Below are 18,383 nucleotides of genomic sequence, written 5' to 3'. Positions count from 1 at the left end.
AGGGCCCTTACGCTGCCGTGACGCGACGGCCGTGTGGACTTCCCCGTTTGAAATGCACTGCAGGATGTTTCGACGGGACAGGACGTACGGCTAATGTGAATTGGCCGTTAATTCATTTTATTTTTGCACCTCGCAAAAGCTAGGTACACAGCAAATATGTGGGCTTCCCAGCTGAATAAAGATACAAATATACAAATATTTCACTCACATTTAGTTCGCGACAGCTCTTCGTTCCTCAGGTCACTTTACTTTCTTCCGCTCTCCATAGGCGAATGGGACGGGAAGAAAACTTAATATATGATACAATGAGATCTACCCTCTGTATGCGTTCCACGGTGGTTAGCAGAGTATGCATGTAGATGTACATATCGCTCTATGAACAGTCCATTCTTTTAACCGCCAGACTGGCGCCATATAAATGCAGCACGACTCGCTCAGATCTCTTCGTTGGCGCCATTAACATTAAAGAACAACAGCTGTATATCAGTGGCTATGTTTCTCGTTTCCATAGATGTGTTGCTTGGACTACAATTCTGTTACCATAGCAACATTGATCCGATTCTTGCGACATCTGAACGAGGGCTTATAAACTTCAGTGGGAAAAGATCAACATGGCCGCATGCTAGTTTTAATTTTTCTTTACTGTTTGCCAACATATAAGAGGGTTTAAAACGCCAATAAACCCGTCTTTTTCATCTCAACCTAATAAGGGCGCTGATTAATTAAGGTTGAAGTGAAATTGAGTAAAGATTTGAGTGTTAATAATACGTTAAAGAGCTTACCGGTAATTTGCAACAGAGAAGCTATTCATTACTACAGCATTTGAGGATTTGTATAGAATTTATTTACTCTCTCTAATTCCGTAACGCCGCTGTGATAGATCTAATTATGTTGCATCACCAGCAGACAATGCCGATTCCACCAAATCAACTCAGAGATGCAAGCAGGTCAGTGTTGTGGAAGCACCTTTGTTTGATAACTAGAAATTCCAGTCTGTATTATGTTGGTTCTTTAAGCACTGGAGCGATGGCTTTCTGGACGTAATACTTTGGTGTGGTGGCGCTCTCTGTGTGTTTGCGCATATTCGTTATCGAGGATCTAGTGCTTGTGTATGTTTTTGTGTTTACTTTTTGGGGAATGCGCTCTATGTCGGTTTACCGGAAAATAATTGCTGTAGCAGTTTTAAGTTGAAATGAATGTTGGGAGCGAGGAACATTTATAAATAAAAAACACAGCCCTCAACCACGAGAATTTGCGTTTAATGTCCAGTGTGCCTGCTATGAAAGTGCTACGGATGATGCGTAAGAACTGATAAATAGATGCATTATTTCGATCGGGTACTTGCCGCCGTTTTAAGCTCTTAACGCTTTGGAAGAACATGCCTAAACAGTAAAACAGATTTTGAACTCCCAGTAATATTGCAGGCTAACTTCGAAGCTGTACCTTGAAATGGTGCTGTGTAGGACGAACTAGGATTTTATTAGTTTTTGTTATTTGTAAGATGTTGCTACATCGAATTGCATAGGCCCGTGCACTAAGGAATAGAGAGATGGAGTCTAGTTCTCTTAGCACACTATTTTACCAACTCCCTTTGAGCTGTTTGTAGCAAGGAGCATCAAAGTGATTGGTGATTACTCTTGAGGAGTATAATCTGATACCAGTGTAGGTAATTTTAAGTTTTCTTAAGTGGAAGTAGGTCCATTCTCTTAGTTTTAATTCCTTTGCCTTTGTTGATGATGGGGTAATATGTTTGAGTTTTGAAACGTTCTTATAGTGTGTTGATTTTTTGCTAAATAATCTGCTCCAGAAGTTATTAGATTTAGTTTAGAGTGTGACATTATTTGTAAATAGCTGGAAACTGTTTCATAATAATGTACTTACTAGGTTTGTGTGTTAGCAATTAAACAATTATGATGATAGAAGTTACAGGAAAAATAAACAATTATAAAGAAGTAATAGGGTCATTCCATATCAAATCACCCAATAAAAAATAAATTTTACACCCACCTCCTTAGATTTTCATGAAATTTGGCTCAAATGGTTCTAATACCATCCTGACAACACCTGCAATTTTTTTTATTTTTTTTTGCTGTATCTCTTACAGTTTTTTTTTTATAAATTTTTAAAGTTTTTATGTTTTGTGTTTTCTGAACCTTCGGAAATGGTCAATTTAATTTGTATTCAAAACTTTAAATTTGCTTATCTTAAAAACTCTTTTAGATAACATCATGAATTTTTCCAGCAAGTTTATTTATTATACGTATTTGAAGATAAAAATGATGCTATTAAAATATATTAATATTTTCTATGAAAATATATATATATGTATATGTATTTTTTCTTTTTTTTTTAACGGATGTTTTGTTTTATAAGAATTGCAATATCTAGAGTCTCAGACCTGATAGAATGCTCAAATTTGTTTTAATTTACTCTTAAACATATAGGCTACTTGATAAAACAAAAATAATGATGGCTTTTTAACATATTTATTAATTATAGTAGATTACATTAGAATTATGTACAACGATAGTTTACTTACGACACTTATGTATAACCCAACTGATTGCTTGAAACCTTGAATTTTTTGAGTAATTTTGTCTTTTTAATAAACATTAATGCTGATTCAAACTGTTTTTCCACTTCATCCAAGAGATTTCAGTTCTTTTGATACAGTCTTTTTTGAAGTAATACATTCTCCCAGTGCCACTTGATTGAGGTGCGTCTACTACACAGACTATGTGCTCCAAAGGCACTATGCAGGAATCTTCTCTTTCAGGCCAATAAAATGATACAGCGGGTCCTGAAGGATGTAGAAATAGAATTTCTGCATCTTCTTCATCATTGAATATTGTTTTTACCAGTCCAAAGTACCAGTTACCATCATAATTTGCAGCCACATAGCAATTTATGGATGGTTCAACACGAACCCAATCAGAAGAAGAATGGAAAGAAAAGACTAAGGAGGGTTTTACACTATCTGTAGTCCTTCTAATTTCAAGGTTGTTTGTTGGAAGTGGTTTGAAGTTATGAAAACTTCTAGTTCCAGGAATGGTTCGGGTTGCTGAAAAACGTTTTTCTAGTTTTAACCGTAGCAAATCAGCTTCTTTTTTGTCAATAAAGTGAAAATGAATGTTCTCAATATTTTTTTCACAAAACTTATACACATCGATTGCTGTCATTATTTGTTCTTTGCCTGAAAGCTGTAGACTGGCTTTCCTTAAAATTCTTTTAATAGTTCCTCCTAGGCCATCACAAATTGACTTCCCATGACTTGTTGTAAAAAAAGAGTGTTGGGCCTTCAAATTAAAGTCTCTCAAGTGTTCAGTCAAATTTTTAAAACTGTTTCTATTTTTGTACTGCCCAGCACAACCATCTGTAAAGTAGTGAACTGAGTCAATGTCAGTATGATGTAATGACAGCCACTTTGTAATTTCTTTTTGTACAAAGTTAACAAAACCAGTGTCATGTTCTTGGTCATCACTAATAAAACAGTGGTTGGAAACAAAAACATTGTTTTCCTCGTTTCTTAGAAAAACTACAACTGGGTGTAGAGTACAACCACCTCTATTCCAGTGGTAACTTTGGATCTCACTTTGTATAACAAAGGAATAATTTTCACTGAAATCCATCACAATAATTGCTGTTTTGGGTGGTGGGTCTTCTTTCAATCTTTTAAAGGCTGCTGATTGGGATTTTGCTATAAACGAGTGTGGGGTGAGCTTTTCCAATGACCTAACCAATAAAGAAATGTAGTCTTCAACACTGATAGACTGTTTGATCATTTCTGCCCTGTCTGTGTTAACCCACTGACTGATTACAATTTCTTCTTGTAAATCATAATCTTCACTTAGTTTTTCAGTTAAGTACTCAGTTAGTGCAGTATTTGCAGGACAATTTTCACAGCATCCAGTAATAGTTTAACATTCTGGTGGATACTGCATACACATACAGTGTGTGTGCCTGCAGCACCAGCAAGGATACACCATTTAGGTCTCAAGAAACAAAATTTTGAAAATCCTACTTCTACCTCGGGATTCTCCCATTTGAAAGAATAATAGAGTTCTCTCAAGTTACACAAAATGAGTCTTTTTTGCATGTACACATTTTTTTGAACACTTACTTTGTCTTTTGTTCCAGGTAGCACTCTGGAACTTTCATCCTTTTCATAAAAATCTGTTACAAGTCTTACTGTATTTTCAGAAAGAGTTTTACCTTTTTTTGGACCAGGAGTTTCCAATATACCCTTTTCAGATTTTAGCTTTCTAGCTTGTCGCACCATGTACTCACATTAAATTCTTTCATCACTTTATTTCGAGTCCAAGAATCTGGAGCCAAGGTCAGAATCTGGATTTTTCTAGACCTCCCAACAGATGAAATCTTCTCTTTCATAAGAGAAATCATCACATCAAAATCCTTTGCTTTCTCAACCACACTTGTATCTTCTTCGTCATCATCAGAACTTGGTGCATCATATTTTAATGCTTTTGAAACCGCCTTTTTTGCAGTCTTTTCAATACTGCTAACCTTCCTTTTAAAATAAGACCCTTTACTTTGTTCTGACAAGCCATGAAGCTTTATCGGTGTTAAACCTAAATAATCAAGAGCAATGTTTGTTTGTACGAGGGATTCATTTCTGGATTCCAATGATTCTAATTCAACCATGACTTCATCATCTGTTTCACTTTCATTGACTTCAACTCTTAATTTTTCCTCACAAAAGTTACGGCATGTTGAGCAAAGCTTTTGTCCAGGTTTTATGCTAATATTTTTTGTCAGTAATTGTTTAGAAAGATCCAAGCCTACACTTCTCAACGATTTTTTGATGGGCTTTTCGTGTTTTTTTAGTGGGTCTACACATGTTGTTTGATACTTTTAAAAAACATTTAAAAAGTAGTAGCTGTGGTGTGAACATATATTCTTAAATTCACACAGATTAATTCCAGATCGTAAGTGGATCAAATCTTTTTCTTCCTCACTCAATTCTGATACTGGTTGTAACTTTTATGAAGGTGTGTAGGTTGTTTGGAAACAGTCAGATTTTTTAAATAGCCCTACACTACAGGTTTGAATATCTGACATACTGATTTCACTTTTGGTCTGATTACTGTTCTGGTTACTTTTATAGGATATTGGAAAAGAATCTCTGTAAACTAAGTAACAGTACTTAATGAGAGTTCGAATAAACTTAATAAAATACTATCCAAGCACTATTTAACACTGTAATAATTGTTTACTTCAAAACACAGGAGTAACAATACAAAATCCAAGTGTACATTGTTACTCCAAGAAGACAAAAACTTATTTTCGGTGTCTTAAGTCACTTGGTATTTTTTATTTTTAAAATATAATTAATATTATTTTAAAAATTAAATAACTATTAAACAGGTTAAAAAGCCAACATAATTTTTCTTTTATCTAATACCCTATACAAGTAAGAGTATTTTAAAACAAATTTGAGCTTTCTATCAGGTCTGAGACTCTAGATATTGCAGTTTTTGTAAAACTAAACATCCGTTAGCTTAAAAAAAAATAAAAAACTTGAAATTTTTTTTTCATTTGGAAGAATTTAATATATCTTTATGGTAATTTTTTTTAAACATTTAGATATAATACACAAACTTATTCCAAAATTTCGTACTGATATCTTGAGTATTCTTTAATATACAAATTTTTTTAGTTGTGAGGACACGTTTAAGTTACAGTTTCCGACTGCTGAAACAACGCCAAATCTAAAAACTTTAAAAATTTATATAAAAAAACTATAAGAGATAGAGCAAAAAAATTTTACAAGTGCTTTCAGGATGATAAAAGAAGTAATTGTACCAAGTTTCATCAAAATCTGACATGGTTGGTGTCAAGGCCTGGGTAATTTGACATGGAATGACCCAATAGTAAAAAGTCGTTCTTAGGCCTAGTTCTCAAATTCAGTTAGGGCCTATGTCTGTTTTGTATTCAGAAATAAAGCATGAGAATACTCAAGTTTGCAAAGCTTGTAAATTCCATTGGTATAAACTACTCTGAGAAAACACGGTTTTCACATACTTCTGGAAGATTTTCTAACTGACAAGAGTGATTTGATCCCGAAAAAAATCCAGAATAATTTTATTCAGTTTCTGTTGAAATGATGGGAAGGGACAAAATGAAAGAAAAGTACTTGTGAGCTAGCTTGTCAGAATCTTTAGGAGAATAAAAAGTTGTTGGCATTTGTTAAATATGTAATTTGCTAGAATCAATAAAATCTGAATAGCTTATTGGTCTTCGCACATTTTTAAAAAGCCCACAATTTCAGTACTGTGTAAAGCAAGATGTATTGCCGTGCTTGATGTATTTGTTCTTTACTCCATCTCATCTTGCTAGGTCAGAGCAGAAAGTTTTACTATCATAATTCTGAGAATATCTTATAAGAGTACAGTAAGCAGATTTGTTCATGCACCTATTTGTGTGTGATTATGTGCTCATTTGTTTGTGAAAACCAGTGGGCAGGAAAATATATATACTTAATGATTTGCCTCCATCTGTATTTATCTTTGTAGATTTACTCCCATACCACAGAATCCCGTGTCCCCCATTTTCCATTTAATAAAGCAATGTGCACTCCATTATTTAATCATATCTGTCTATAAGCTCTGATGCTGTGGAGACATGTAACAGTAACGACTTCAACCACAGTCCATATTAAGAGTTATGAGAAGGTTATTTCACCTGCATTTTACCCTTATTTGCTTCAAAATAAGTTTTGAGAACCACTGTATCTGAATGGTAATATTTGCTTTTTGCAATAACGTGTAGGCCCCTGCCACACTTTTTAATTTGATTCTCGTTATTAATATATAGTTATCTTTTCACTTTTATTCCTTGGCTCCTAATTTCTCGTTGTTTCCGGTATACTTCATTATCATTCTGGATACAGCAGTATCTCTCTCTTATTTGCAGTGTGCTTTTCATTTGCATTTTGCATACCATTATTTTATTTTTAACACTGCACTTGTGCACTATTTTCTGTTTTTTACATTCATTTCAGTTAAATATGTTACTTTAGGCACACTGTAAAACGTACCCCCCCACCCCCCACCCCGCCGTATATATATATATATATGATGATGAGACTTACCAAACAAAAGCGCTGGCAGGTCGATAGACACACAAACAAACACAAATATACACACAAAATTCAAGCTTTCGCAACAAACTGTTGCCTCATCAGGAAAGAGGGAAGGAGAGGGAAAGACGAAAGGATGTGGGTTTTATCTCTTTGTGGGTGTTTCTTTTTATTTGAATTTGTCCTTACTTTCATTTGGAGTGAAGCAATGTGATTGGAGATTGATCTGTAGGGCAGTGAGATTGATCTGTAGTCCAGCCTGGGACCTAGGTTAGGTTCCAAGGCAATAGTTTGGTTGTTAGTGGCATCAGCTTTGTCATTGATTCTAGTGTATAAGTGTGCAGATAGTTTAGCTCATTGCCTCTAGAATTTTCTATGCATTACAGTCTTAAGCTATACACATCCATGTTGCTGCTACATGTTTTCTATGTTAACTGCTTACTTTCTGTTAGGTCATTTCCAAGAATGTTTGCCTATCGAAACTGCAGGCCCCAAACGATATATATCAAACATACAATTCTAAATCGACCATATGACTGTGGTGATGGGAGTTCTGAGCGGTGTTTACAGTGTTAACTAGAGCCACGACAAAAAAAGAATGTTGACTCAAATGCTTGTCATAATAAGTCCATGTGTATGCTGTAGGAAGCATTCCATTTTTGCCATAGCCTGGGTAGACTGCTATGTCATCTAGAAATATGGATAGTGTCTCACATGTGGCAACGTTTCCTTGCAGCTGCAAGTTATGGAAAAATAAATATTGAAACAAATAGAATTGGATCTCTTTCTCTTGGACGTCATTCTCAATTAATGGAAGATTTCACTGATTTCCACAGCTGCTCAGTGTTCTGTGTGTGCACACTGGTATCATAAGAAGACATGAACTCTACACAATGGTTCACGAACTCATGGTTAAATCCTTCTGCTTTTCATGTCTTGTAGAATTGAAATTTTGATACTGGGCAATATAAAGTACTTTATCAAACCGACTAAAGTTACCTAGTCACCAGAGAATTCAAACAATTCTCTACATTACGTAAGCATGGAACTGGATTCTTCCAAGTCAGGCATTCGGCCGAAGAAACGTCTAAGACACCAGACATCCTAACTCATTACCGAGAAAATTGTATAGGTTTGTAGCTATGCACAAATGATTTAATCATAATTTCACCACCCCATACTCGTGTTCGATTTACAATCGCACATTCGATATCTGTTGTTTGGGGTCTGCAGCTTCAATAGGCAAACATTCTTAGAAATTATCCTTTTCTTGTTTGTTGGAATCTAGCTAAAAGCTTATTGACTAGCTGCTATCCATAACTTTGTTATATGTCTTGTTCATGTACCGGTACACTCCGTTTTCACTGTGGTCAATGTTTTCCTCTTTGAGTCAGTTCCCTGATCCATTTGTTTCAGATTTTCTTATGTGCATGGTAATTCCTTAGATGCAACTACCCATTTCTAATTCAGAAACCTCAGTTTTTGGGTTTTAGTACTAAAAGTTTCTCACTACTATAAAACAAAACTGATAATAAACACTGATTAAAACTTAACTTTCAGACACATCGGAAGCAGTTATTTGAAAACCGTATTTAATTTATCTAAAGCACTCCAGGTCATTTTTACTCTTTCTTTTCTTTCAGTTGCCATTCCTCCAGTCAGTATCTTCTAATACTCCAAATAATAATAATAATAATAATAATAATAATAAAAGAAAAACATGTGAAATGATTTTTTATTTCCTTGTTAATTTGAACTATTTTCTTTCAGTGTGTTCATTGTACATTATTTTAGTCTAATTATCCTTTATTTTTGAGACCTACTTTCAGACGTTCTCTATTAAATTCTTACCTTCATAGTTGTAGCTTATTTGCAATAGTTGAAACAATGGAATATCATCAGCAAAATGAGGATGGTTCCAATGTGTTTCATTAATACATATTCCTATTTTGATTTCCTAATTTATGGATCTGAATGCTTCCTCTAAGATTGGTGAGAATACTTTTAGTGATATGGAATCTCTATTCTTCACCCCTCTTTGAGAATCTTATCACTACTCTGATGATGTCTAATGGAAGTATGTGTCTTCTGCAGTATACTAAAATAGGCTAGGTTGACTCAGTGCCTGGTTTCTCAAGGACAGTAAGTAGAAATTTTCATAAAAGTTAAAAGCATTTTAATCTCTGTTAATCCCAGACAATGTGATAATTAATTGACACATTCTGTCACCCCCATCATGACTTGCAAATGATTCACTGTCCCATATCCTCTTCTAATGCCATTTTGTTCTTTCCTCTAGTTAATATCTAAATATCATAATCTATGTGGTTTTCTACAAGTTTAGTGGATTCCTTGTTCATTATAGATAAGAGACAGAAATATTTGCAGTTTTTTATGTTTGTCTCTTTCTTTTCTTGTGAAGAATAATACTTACAGCATAGTTCATTTCAGTATGTTATACATCTGCATTGAATTTGCTTCTGTGCTTATCATGTTTAATATATGACACACAATCATTTCTCATTTCAGGTTGGGACAAGTCCCAATGAGGCTGCCTCAGCAACAGCAGCAAAGGCAGCCTCTTATTATGGGAATGCAACCCCCAGCAAGCGGTGCCCATGGTGAGAATAATAATGTGAAATGGAGTATGTGGTCTTCGCTTGGTTTTTATTTTGTTTATTAAGTGTTGACAATCACAAGCTAGTAACACATTGAGCAGTTCAGTTATCCATTGGAACTACATTTGTAACAAAAAATTAGAGAAATAAATATCATCTAAACAAAACTAAAATATAACTGTAAATAATTTAGAAGTATTATTCTATTTGGTGAGTTGTTACCTTTACATCCTGTCAGAAATTTCCATTACCAAAAAATGTACTTTTCATATAACAAGAACATAACCACAATAATCATCCCAATATGCAGCATAAAAAAGCTTGGGGTACTTCGGCCATGCACTGTAATATTAAAATGGCTTATCATGGACATAACTTTCACCAACAGTACATCCCAAAGTAGTGCCAGTAGTATCCCACCACCTACCTGCTCTCGTTCATCCTTCAACTGATCACATTCAGTAGGATATGCTGTTAAGTTTATTTGATGGCTCGCACGAGAGCTCCGAAGAAGATGGCGTTGACTGCTGTGCTGCTTACCTATAGGAAGCTCCATACATTTTAAAGTGATTGCGTTGGTGCTATTTTCTTTGGTAGTTTCTCAGAATTGTCCCAGCTGGCCAATCGGGAAACCTGTTGACATCTGAAGAATTAAATTTAAGATAGGTCTTACTGTAGGTGCTTTCATAGGAGTGATTGGCTGGAACTTAACTTTAAAATGTCCCTTAATTGTTTCAGATGTCTCCACATTATAGGGGGGTGGGGGAACATTATTGCGTCAGTTGATGAATGTAAGGCAGACTCATGCTAAATGCTGAAAAATCTTCCAGTTATTGCAATAAACTGTGCACTTTAAATGAACATTATACCACCAGACAGTTTGCTAAACACATTGCCCCATGTGGGAACTTTTGCAGGTGGGCCAGCCATCCTCACTATTAGCCAGCCAACAGTGTGCACAGCGTCAAACTTAACTTTTGCTGAAACTTGATCCATGTGACACAGAACTTATTCCCACGTACTCTTAACCTCTTGCCATAGGCGCTACAGTCGGGAGCCGAGAGACTGCTACGGTCGCAGGTTCGAATCCTGCCTCGGGCATGGATGTGTGTGATGTCCTTAGGTTAGTTAGGTTTAATTAGTTTTAAGTTCTAGGCGACTGATGACCTCAGAAGTCAAGTCGCATAGTGCTCAGAGCCATCTTGCCATAGGGGTCATACTTCTGTGGTTCTGGATTCCTGCAGTTTTGGCAGAACCATGTTAGCTGTTGACTTATTAATTAATCCCTTATCATACAATAATACAATTTACACTGCTGTCTGTTCTTTCAACCATTGGCGAGGGCAAATGGGAGAAGCTGAAGTACAGTAAGGTATAGTTGATGGAACAAATGGTTTGGCAGTGGCACATCATTATGGATGAGTAAGAAGGGGAAAATTTCTCACCCACTTTGAGGGTAGTGTGTGACCCTGTGGCAGGCTTTCCCTAAGGCAACTCCACATCCCATCCTCCCTTTCCTTTCAGACCTGCTGCTCAGATATATCTTAACATTTTTTAAAAATTTTCTCCATATAATTTTTTAACAATTGCATCAAAATCACAAAATGAAAAAAAGGATATTCAGTTCTTGTAGCTGTGAGTCTAGGTAAGTGTGTGTGCTAGTTGGGGAGTTTCCCCCACCCCGCAGCCTGTTCTGAATGAAGACATGTGTTACTTAGTCGTCCTTCATTTCTCTTTCTTGTCTTATTTCACTCCTCTGTTGATCTTTATTGTTCCAACAGGTTTATCGTTGCTATAAAAAGATAATGATCTGAGTGTCACTTCCTCTGCGGATTTATTACATCTTGGATGAGTGATAGAAATTTTCTTTTTGCTGTAAAATAAAGGGTAAGAGAACAGCGGTCTTTTGGCTCCTGTGTATATTTATAAATACCATTTTTCTGAAAGAATGTATAAGTAATTGTTATGTAATTGAATGAATATTTCATCATCACTTAGTTCTTTCTCCATTAGTATTAATAAATACTAATGGCCAAGAAATAAGCTCTCTGTATGTTCCCACAGCTCCAGATGTTTGATATCTTCCCTTCATATGTATTCAGCTCTTTTCTTTTTGTTAAGTGGTTGTATTTACTTTTGTCCACCTGTTTTTGTAAATTTTTGCGAAAAAGCTCTTCTTTTTTCCATTGTTCTGGAATACACACACATCAATTGTTGCAAATAAGTCTGTCCTCTGTTTATTTTCAGCTGTACTGTTACTGTTGTTGCATTCGCATAAAAATAAGTTTTCCCATTTATAGTCCATCAGTACCATATTAATACTGTGCATCACACATTATTATTATTATTATTATTATTATTATTTTTAAATGTACATCACTCTATATCCATTCAATTCTTTTGTAACATTCAGTTTTTCCTGTTTCATTTATTACATATATTGCTGTAATTATTGGTTTAGTTGTTGTTCTTTGTGTCCTAGTCCTTATACATTCCATGTTGCTGATGCTAAACTTTCTGAAATTCCTAATCTCCTGCTCTTCACATTTCTGGATCATGTCCATTGAGACCCATCTGGCTTATTTCTGTGAAGATTTTGAGTTGATGTCCCCCCCCCCCCCCCTCCCCTCTCTGTATGAGAGTAGTCAAGCAGTGAGGCCACTCCTAGGAAACTGCACTTAACTGATTTTCTGTCAGGGTTTTCTCTCATAGCTGGAAAGTCCCAGTTTTAAGGCACTCCACAGGAATGCATTGTCTGGGGCCACATGGCTCCGTCTTTGTAGATGTGGGAGTGGCAGAGCTGCTAACAAACTGTGAATGCATTTGTGGAGGTTTTAATACTCTTGTCTCTCCATCATGAGCCAGTTTCCATGAGACCATACCAGACTTTGACTTCGTATTACTGTACAGAATTTAATGTTTTGGACTGTCTTCTGTAAATATTGAGGGAAACATGAACGAAACAGGAAGACTGTAACTGCAGGAGAGTTCTGCCTTCTGGCAATAGGTGGGCCAATTGGGCTAGACTGACCACTGTGTCATCCTTTGCCAATGACATCATCGGATGTGGTATGGAGGGGCATATGGTCAGCACACTGTTTTTACATTCATTGTTGGATTTGTTGACCTTGGAACTGCCACTGATTGGTCGAGTAGCTCCTCAGTTGGCCTCATGAGGCTGAGTGCACCCCTTGCAAACCTTCCCAACAAGGAAAAATCTTGGCCAATACTGGGAAACAGATCCTGGTCACTTGCGTGGCAGTCAACCATGCTGACCATTCAGCTATGGAAGCGGATGTGGCTACAGGAATAAATACTGAAATAAGTGTGACTGTTATGGCTTAAGCTAAATTATGTGGAAGTATTATATGTAACAATGGTGAAACTGCACTCATTACACAGGGAAGGCTGTGTCTAAGGAAGTATAATGGTATGAGAGATTTGCAAGTATCTAATAACTGGCGATATTAAGAAAAGGATAGGTTGCTACTTACTGCAAAACTAAAACATTGAGTTGACAGCTATGCATTGCACTTTTGGCCAAAACTTCATTCAGAAAACAAAACACACAAGCAGGCACACCTCATGCAAACATGAGTACTACCTGTGGGTGCTGCAGATTGTTGGATTTTCTACAGAATTATATTGTCTGCCTTTTACTACCTTAAAATCATTTTTTTTCCAGGTTCAATTGTGACGTTGCTGCCTGCTCCAGTTATGCCCCCTACTGCCCTTGCTCCTCAGCAGACTACGAAGAATCCCGCTGCAGGTAATTATAAGACTCCTCCGTTTAGGTGATATTATTTATCAGAACTGGCAATTCTTCAGAATATATTGTATGTTTTAGCTTGGATAGCATCACAGTCCTAGATAAATGGGCTGTAACACTTATATTAAAACAGTGGCTAACTCTACAGTAAATTATATTTACTGTTTAGCACTTTATGTTGTGTTCAATCTTGCTAATAACTCAGTTCTGCATGACCACAGTGTATTTGATTTGACTTGTTTCTTTTTTGAAGTCTGGTGTTATGGATTGATGCTACTGTTCATGCAGTCTGTTCCACTGCAGAAAACGCATTTTGTTGGATTGAGGTTGAGAGAGACCCAGGCATGCTCTTGCTGACTGTAGTTTTCTGTTTGTGAATGTTGTGTGTAAATTACTGTGAATTAGCCTCCATATAATCTTGAATTTCTCTGAGGCTGTTGTCATAGTTTTTCATATAAATGTGGAAGGAAGCAGCATGTTGAGTGATTCCTCTTGGAACTTTTTAACAGTAATGATGCAAATGCCTCTCTAAAATTCTTCACCATTAAAGATCGCCATGACATTTTTGTGCTGACTAAGCTAACTCCCAACAAAATATGAAGCTCATTGTTATATATTCTTTTTCTCCTCAATTAATCTACTTTCTCAGGATCAAAAACCGACAAGTGATACTCAAGAATCAGCAAAGTAGTAGCGTTTTAGTCTATCTCATTTGTGGATGAATCAGATTTCCTTAAAATTTTTCCGAGGGATCTCGTTTTGACATCTGCTTGTAATACAACAAATTTTATATGATAATCTCATCTTAAAACATTTGGACGTACATGTTACTGAAATAAATGGAACTAAAAAAAAAAAAAAATCTTATATGCTGTTGAGGGAATTTCAGACAAGTTGTTCTGACTTACTAAGTAATATCCTTGGCAATATATGTCATGCATAGTTGGTGCAGGCAATTTTGCAGGCAGGTTGAAATACACAATTGTTAAGACTTTTCTAACGAAGGGTGACAAGAAATACTTAATTATCATCCAATTTGCCTATTTCCAAAATATTTCAAAAAGATGCACGCAAGAGTACCCTCACATTTAAGTAGAAACAATTTACTTAGCATATCTCAGTTTGGATTTCAGAAGGACTACTTAACTGAGAATGCTATTTACACATTCACCCACCAAATATTAAAAGCCTTAAATAGCAAAATACTACCAATTTGTACTTTTTGTGGTCTTTCCAAAGAAAAACTCAAGTTTTATGGAATTGATGGCTTTACATACAACTCGTTTGAATTATACTTAACAAACAGAGTGCAAAAAGTTGTGCTGATTAATTCAAACGATGTTGGAAAGGTAGAAAATTTTATTGACTGGGCAGAAATCATAAAGGGAGCCCTACAGGTTCAATTTTGGGTCCACACTGTTTTCCTAAATGTTTGAATCACCTTCCACCAAACATTCAACAAGCAGAATTGGTGCAAGGGGGAGTCAAATGAAAACCTAAGAAGTGTAATTAAAAATAGACGTTTTACACCATTGTGCTGCAAGTTGGCAGCACTGTAACCAATGATGTAAGGAATGCCTTACATACCAGCACAACACGGCCACAATTCCAGTTCAAAATGGCTGCCCCATTTGGGATGTGCACCAAAGACAAACAGCATTCTGTGATAGTTTCGTAGCAGTGAAGGTACCTACTGAAAGTCAATGGCATATGAAGATCCAATATGGTGATGCATGTCTTATCACTGCACAAGTGTTTGAATGGAGTAGAAAGTGTGAAAATGGTGTGACTTCTGTAATAGATGCTCAGCGCCCAAGTGAGGCACACCACATTGTGGCGCTGAAACAGTTGGAAAATTGCCACGTGACTGTGGTTGAAATAGCCACAAATCTGAACATTAATCATGGCTCAACACATCACGTTTCTAAAGTGCTTAAGTTTCGCAAAGTATCTGTAGTGCCACGGCAGCTCACTCCAGAGCTGAAAGTTGTCTGTGAAGAATTTTTGTGGCACTTTGTAGCAGAATATGACGGTTATAGGAGACAAAACCTGGGTACCATATTACCAGCCTGAAACAGAGAGCAAGCAAGGAGTTGCATCATTCCTCATCACTAAAATCCAATACGTTCTAGATGCACCCATCTGCAGGGAACGTTTTGCTGACCCTCTTTTGGGATGAACGAGGCATTGTTTTGGAACACTGCGTGTCTAGGTGAAACACCATTGTTAGTGAGTCATATTCCAATATGTTAAAAAATCAGCTTCAGATGTAATAAGGTTGAAGTGGTGTGGACTTTTGATGACAGATGTAATTTTGCAGAATGATAATGCTCGACTTCGTACTTCTCATGCAACACTTGAAACCATCGATGACTTGCTCTTTGATACTCTGCCATATCCGCTTTACTCAGCAGACCATGAAGAGAGTGATTACCACATGTTTCGACTGCTCAAAGAGGTGATGGGAGGAAAGAAATTTTGTTCTGACAAAGAGGTGCAGCAGGCAGTGCACAAGTGACTGCGCACACGACCAAAAGATCCCAACCCAGGAGGAATCTGTTCACTTCCTACATGTTCGAGGAAGTGTGTTAGACAAGGAGACTTGTCAAGAAATGATACACTTATTTTCCATTTGTGTTCAATAATAATAAAAAATAAATTTTCTCTCTTCTGTATGCTTTGTAATTTTTCAGCTCCATGAGTGCTGCTTTCACCCTCTTGAACTTTTGGGGGTTTGTGTGTTCAGGTTTGGTTTTTATTAGTATGTTTGTGTTAGCTTAGAGTTCCTTGAGTTCTCCACAGTTCAGAAATTTATTGAACACTTTTGCTATGATTTTGGCATTTTCCCTGGCTTCATTTGAGCCCCCTTGTATTTCTTGCAGCAATACTAATGTAGTATTAAGTCCCATTAGAGAGATTGCAACAGTTGAGACTCTTAATGTCTTGAAGTCTCCTTTCGTCCAAAAGATTCCGTTGACTCCCTTTTTTTGCCACCTGTTCTTGGTTGCCCTCGAGATGTATCCAGGTTTGGATACAATCGGTGGACAAACAGGCATTTTGCACGCACACTTGCATGGTGCGATGAACTCCACTCTCCGCCAAACGGCTGCAACGTCTTCATCAACTATGATGGCCATTAAACTAGTTCTTAGCCATGTTCGTTCATGCAGTGGCAAGAGTATCCTAATCTGTTGTGATGCCCTTAGCAGCCTTCAGCCTATAGTCCAGTGCTACTCTCCTCACCCACTGGTTACAGCTTTTCAGGATCTTGTCTCTGATCTCCATTAAGCTGGATGACCATTTCTTTTTGTTGGGATCCTCAGTCATGTTGGGATTTTTGGTAAATGAACAAGCTGACCAGTTGGCCAACTGGTCACCAGGATGCCTCTACTACAAATGGGAGTTCCAGAACCGGACCTTTGGTTGTTTATGTGCCATCAGGTGCTGGAAGTCTGGAACTCAGAATGGTCTGCCCTGATCTCCCCAAACAAACTGAGGACAATTAAGGAGACCATGACCACGAGGTGGTCTTCCTTGCATGCTTCTCACAGAGAATCCACTGTCCTCTGTCGACTCAGCCACATTTGGCTGACCCATGGCCACATTCTACGTGAGGATGCCCCTAACTACCGATGCTGAGCCCGCCTGATGGTGGCTCACTTCCTCACAGACTGCCCTAATTTGGCTGCTTTGAGGGTACATCTTAATCTTCCTGACACGCTACCTCTGGTACTAGCAGACAATGCCAAAGGGGCTGACCTGGTTTACGTTTTGCATATGACTGTGGTTTTCACTCATCCCTGTAAGTTAGGGCTGTTTTTGTCCTCATTGGCTGCCTGAGGGGTTGGTGGGGCATGCTTCCTCCCCCCTCCGCAAGGTTCCCTTGGCAGTCCTTGCTCAATGGATCAGTCTGGTCTCTGCCCTTCCCACCTTATATTCTCTTTATTCTTTTTTCATGTATTGATTTTAATGCCTTGTTTTGACTGATCTTTTAACGTCTTGTCTGTGCATTTTTTACTTATGTTATTTACACTTAGGCTTTCCAGGATTTTGCCTTTTGTCCCCTTTCTTTGACAACCACTCCTAGTTTGCTATTTAATGGATGAAGGAATTGATGACCTTGCAGTTTAGCCCCTTAAGTCCAAATCTACTTATCTACCTCAGGCCAGTCTGGCCTTGTGAAGGCTTTGGCCAAAAGTGTAATGTGTAACCGTCTGTTCGCTGTGCCTGCCTTCAAGTTACTGTGTCACCTTTATGGTAAGTAGCAGTCTTCCTTTCCATAATTGTTGATATTCCAACTTGGACTTTCCATTGTTTGCTTGTTGCTAATATATTCTGCTCATGAGCCTTTCTGGTTTCTTCTCTAAGCTGTTTTTCCAAAGCCTCCAATTGTTTGCAGTGGGCTCTTTTAATGTCTAAATTTTGAATCTATAGAGCAGAGCAGTCTGTATGTTATACTGATGAAGTTTGAAATAATGGGGTCACATAACACATTTCTTCTTCTAATAAATGTCAATTGTACTATTTCTGGTCAGGTCTTGATTTTTATTTTTATGTTCACATCACAGTTACCAATTACTTTGTAGTTATATGTGCTTTCCTTTTTTCCTTGCTCTCCACATGAAGTAAGTATCTCCAGTAAAACAAATAAAAACTTAGCAAGCACAACAAACAAGCAAAAGTTCAGCCATCTGAGGAGAAATGTTTTTCTGACTTTCAGGTTGTTCAAAAATATAATAAACTGAGTAGAAGAGATAGAATCCTCATTTTAATAATACCTTCTTCTTTTATTTTCCATTGCAGTTGATATAATGTTATAGTTAGTTACCATTTTGAGTACTCACTCATCATCATATCCAAAGGCTGTAGGCTACATACAGATCTAATCAGATGCTGT

At 36.9% G+C, this 18,383-nt stretch overlaps 1 protein-coding gene across 2 annotated transcripts in view; it reads left to right on the top strand.

Annotated features, from left to right (window-relative positions):
- Positions 1–586: 586 nt before the first annotated feature.
- Positions 587–18,383, top strand: part of LOC126194920 (double-stranded RNA-binding protein Staufen homolog 2-like) — a 254,734-nt gene continuing 236,937 nt past the window's right edge. For both annotated transcript variants that reach the window (XM_049933299.1, XM_049933306.1), the window contains exons 1-3: positions 587–947; positions 9,629–9,720; positions 13,403–13,486. In XM_049933299.1, the coding sequence (XP_049789256.1) occupies positions 889–947; positions 9,629–9,720; positions 13,403–13,486 (235 nt within the window). In that variant the 5' untranslated portion in view covers positions 587–888. The remainder of the gene's footprint in view (positions 948–9,628; positions 9,721–13,402; positions 13,487–18,383) is intronic.

Source organism: Schistocerca nitens, chromosome 1 (assembly GCF_023898315.1).
Source record: "Schistocerca nitens isolate TAMUIC-IGC-003100 chromosome 1, iqSchNite1.1, whole genome shotgun sequence".
In the NCBI taxonomy this organism is placed as follows: domain Eukaryota; kingdom Metazoa; phylum Arthropoda; class Insecta; order Orthoptera; family Acrididae; genus Schistocerca; species Schistocerca nitens.
This window is presented reverse-complemented; position numbering and strand designations above follow the sequence as displayed.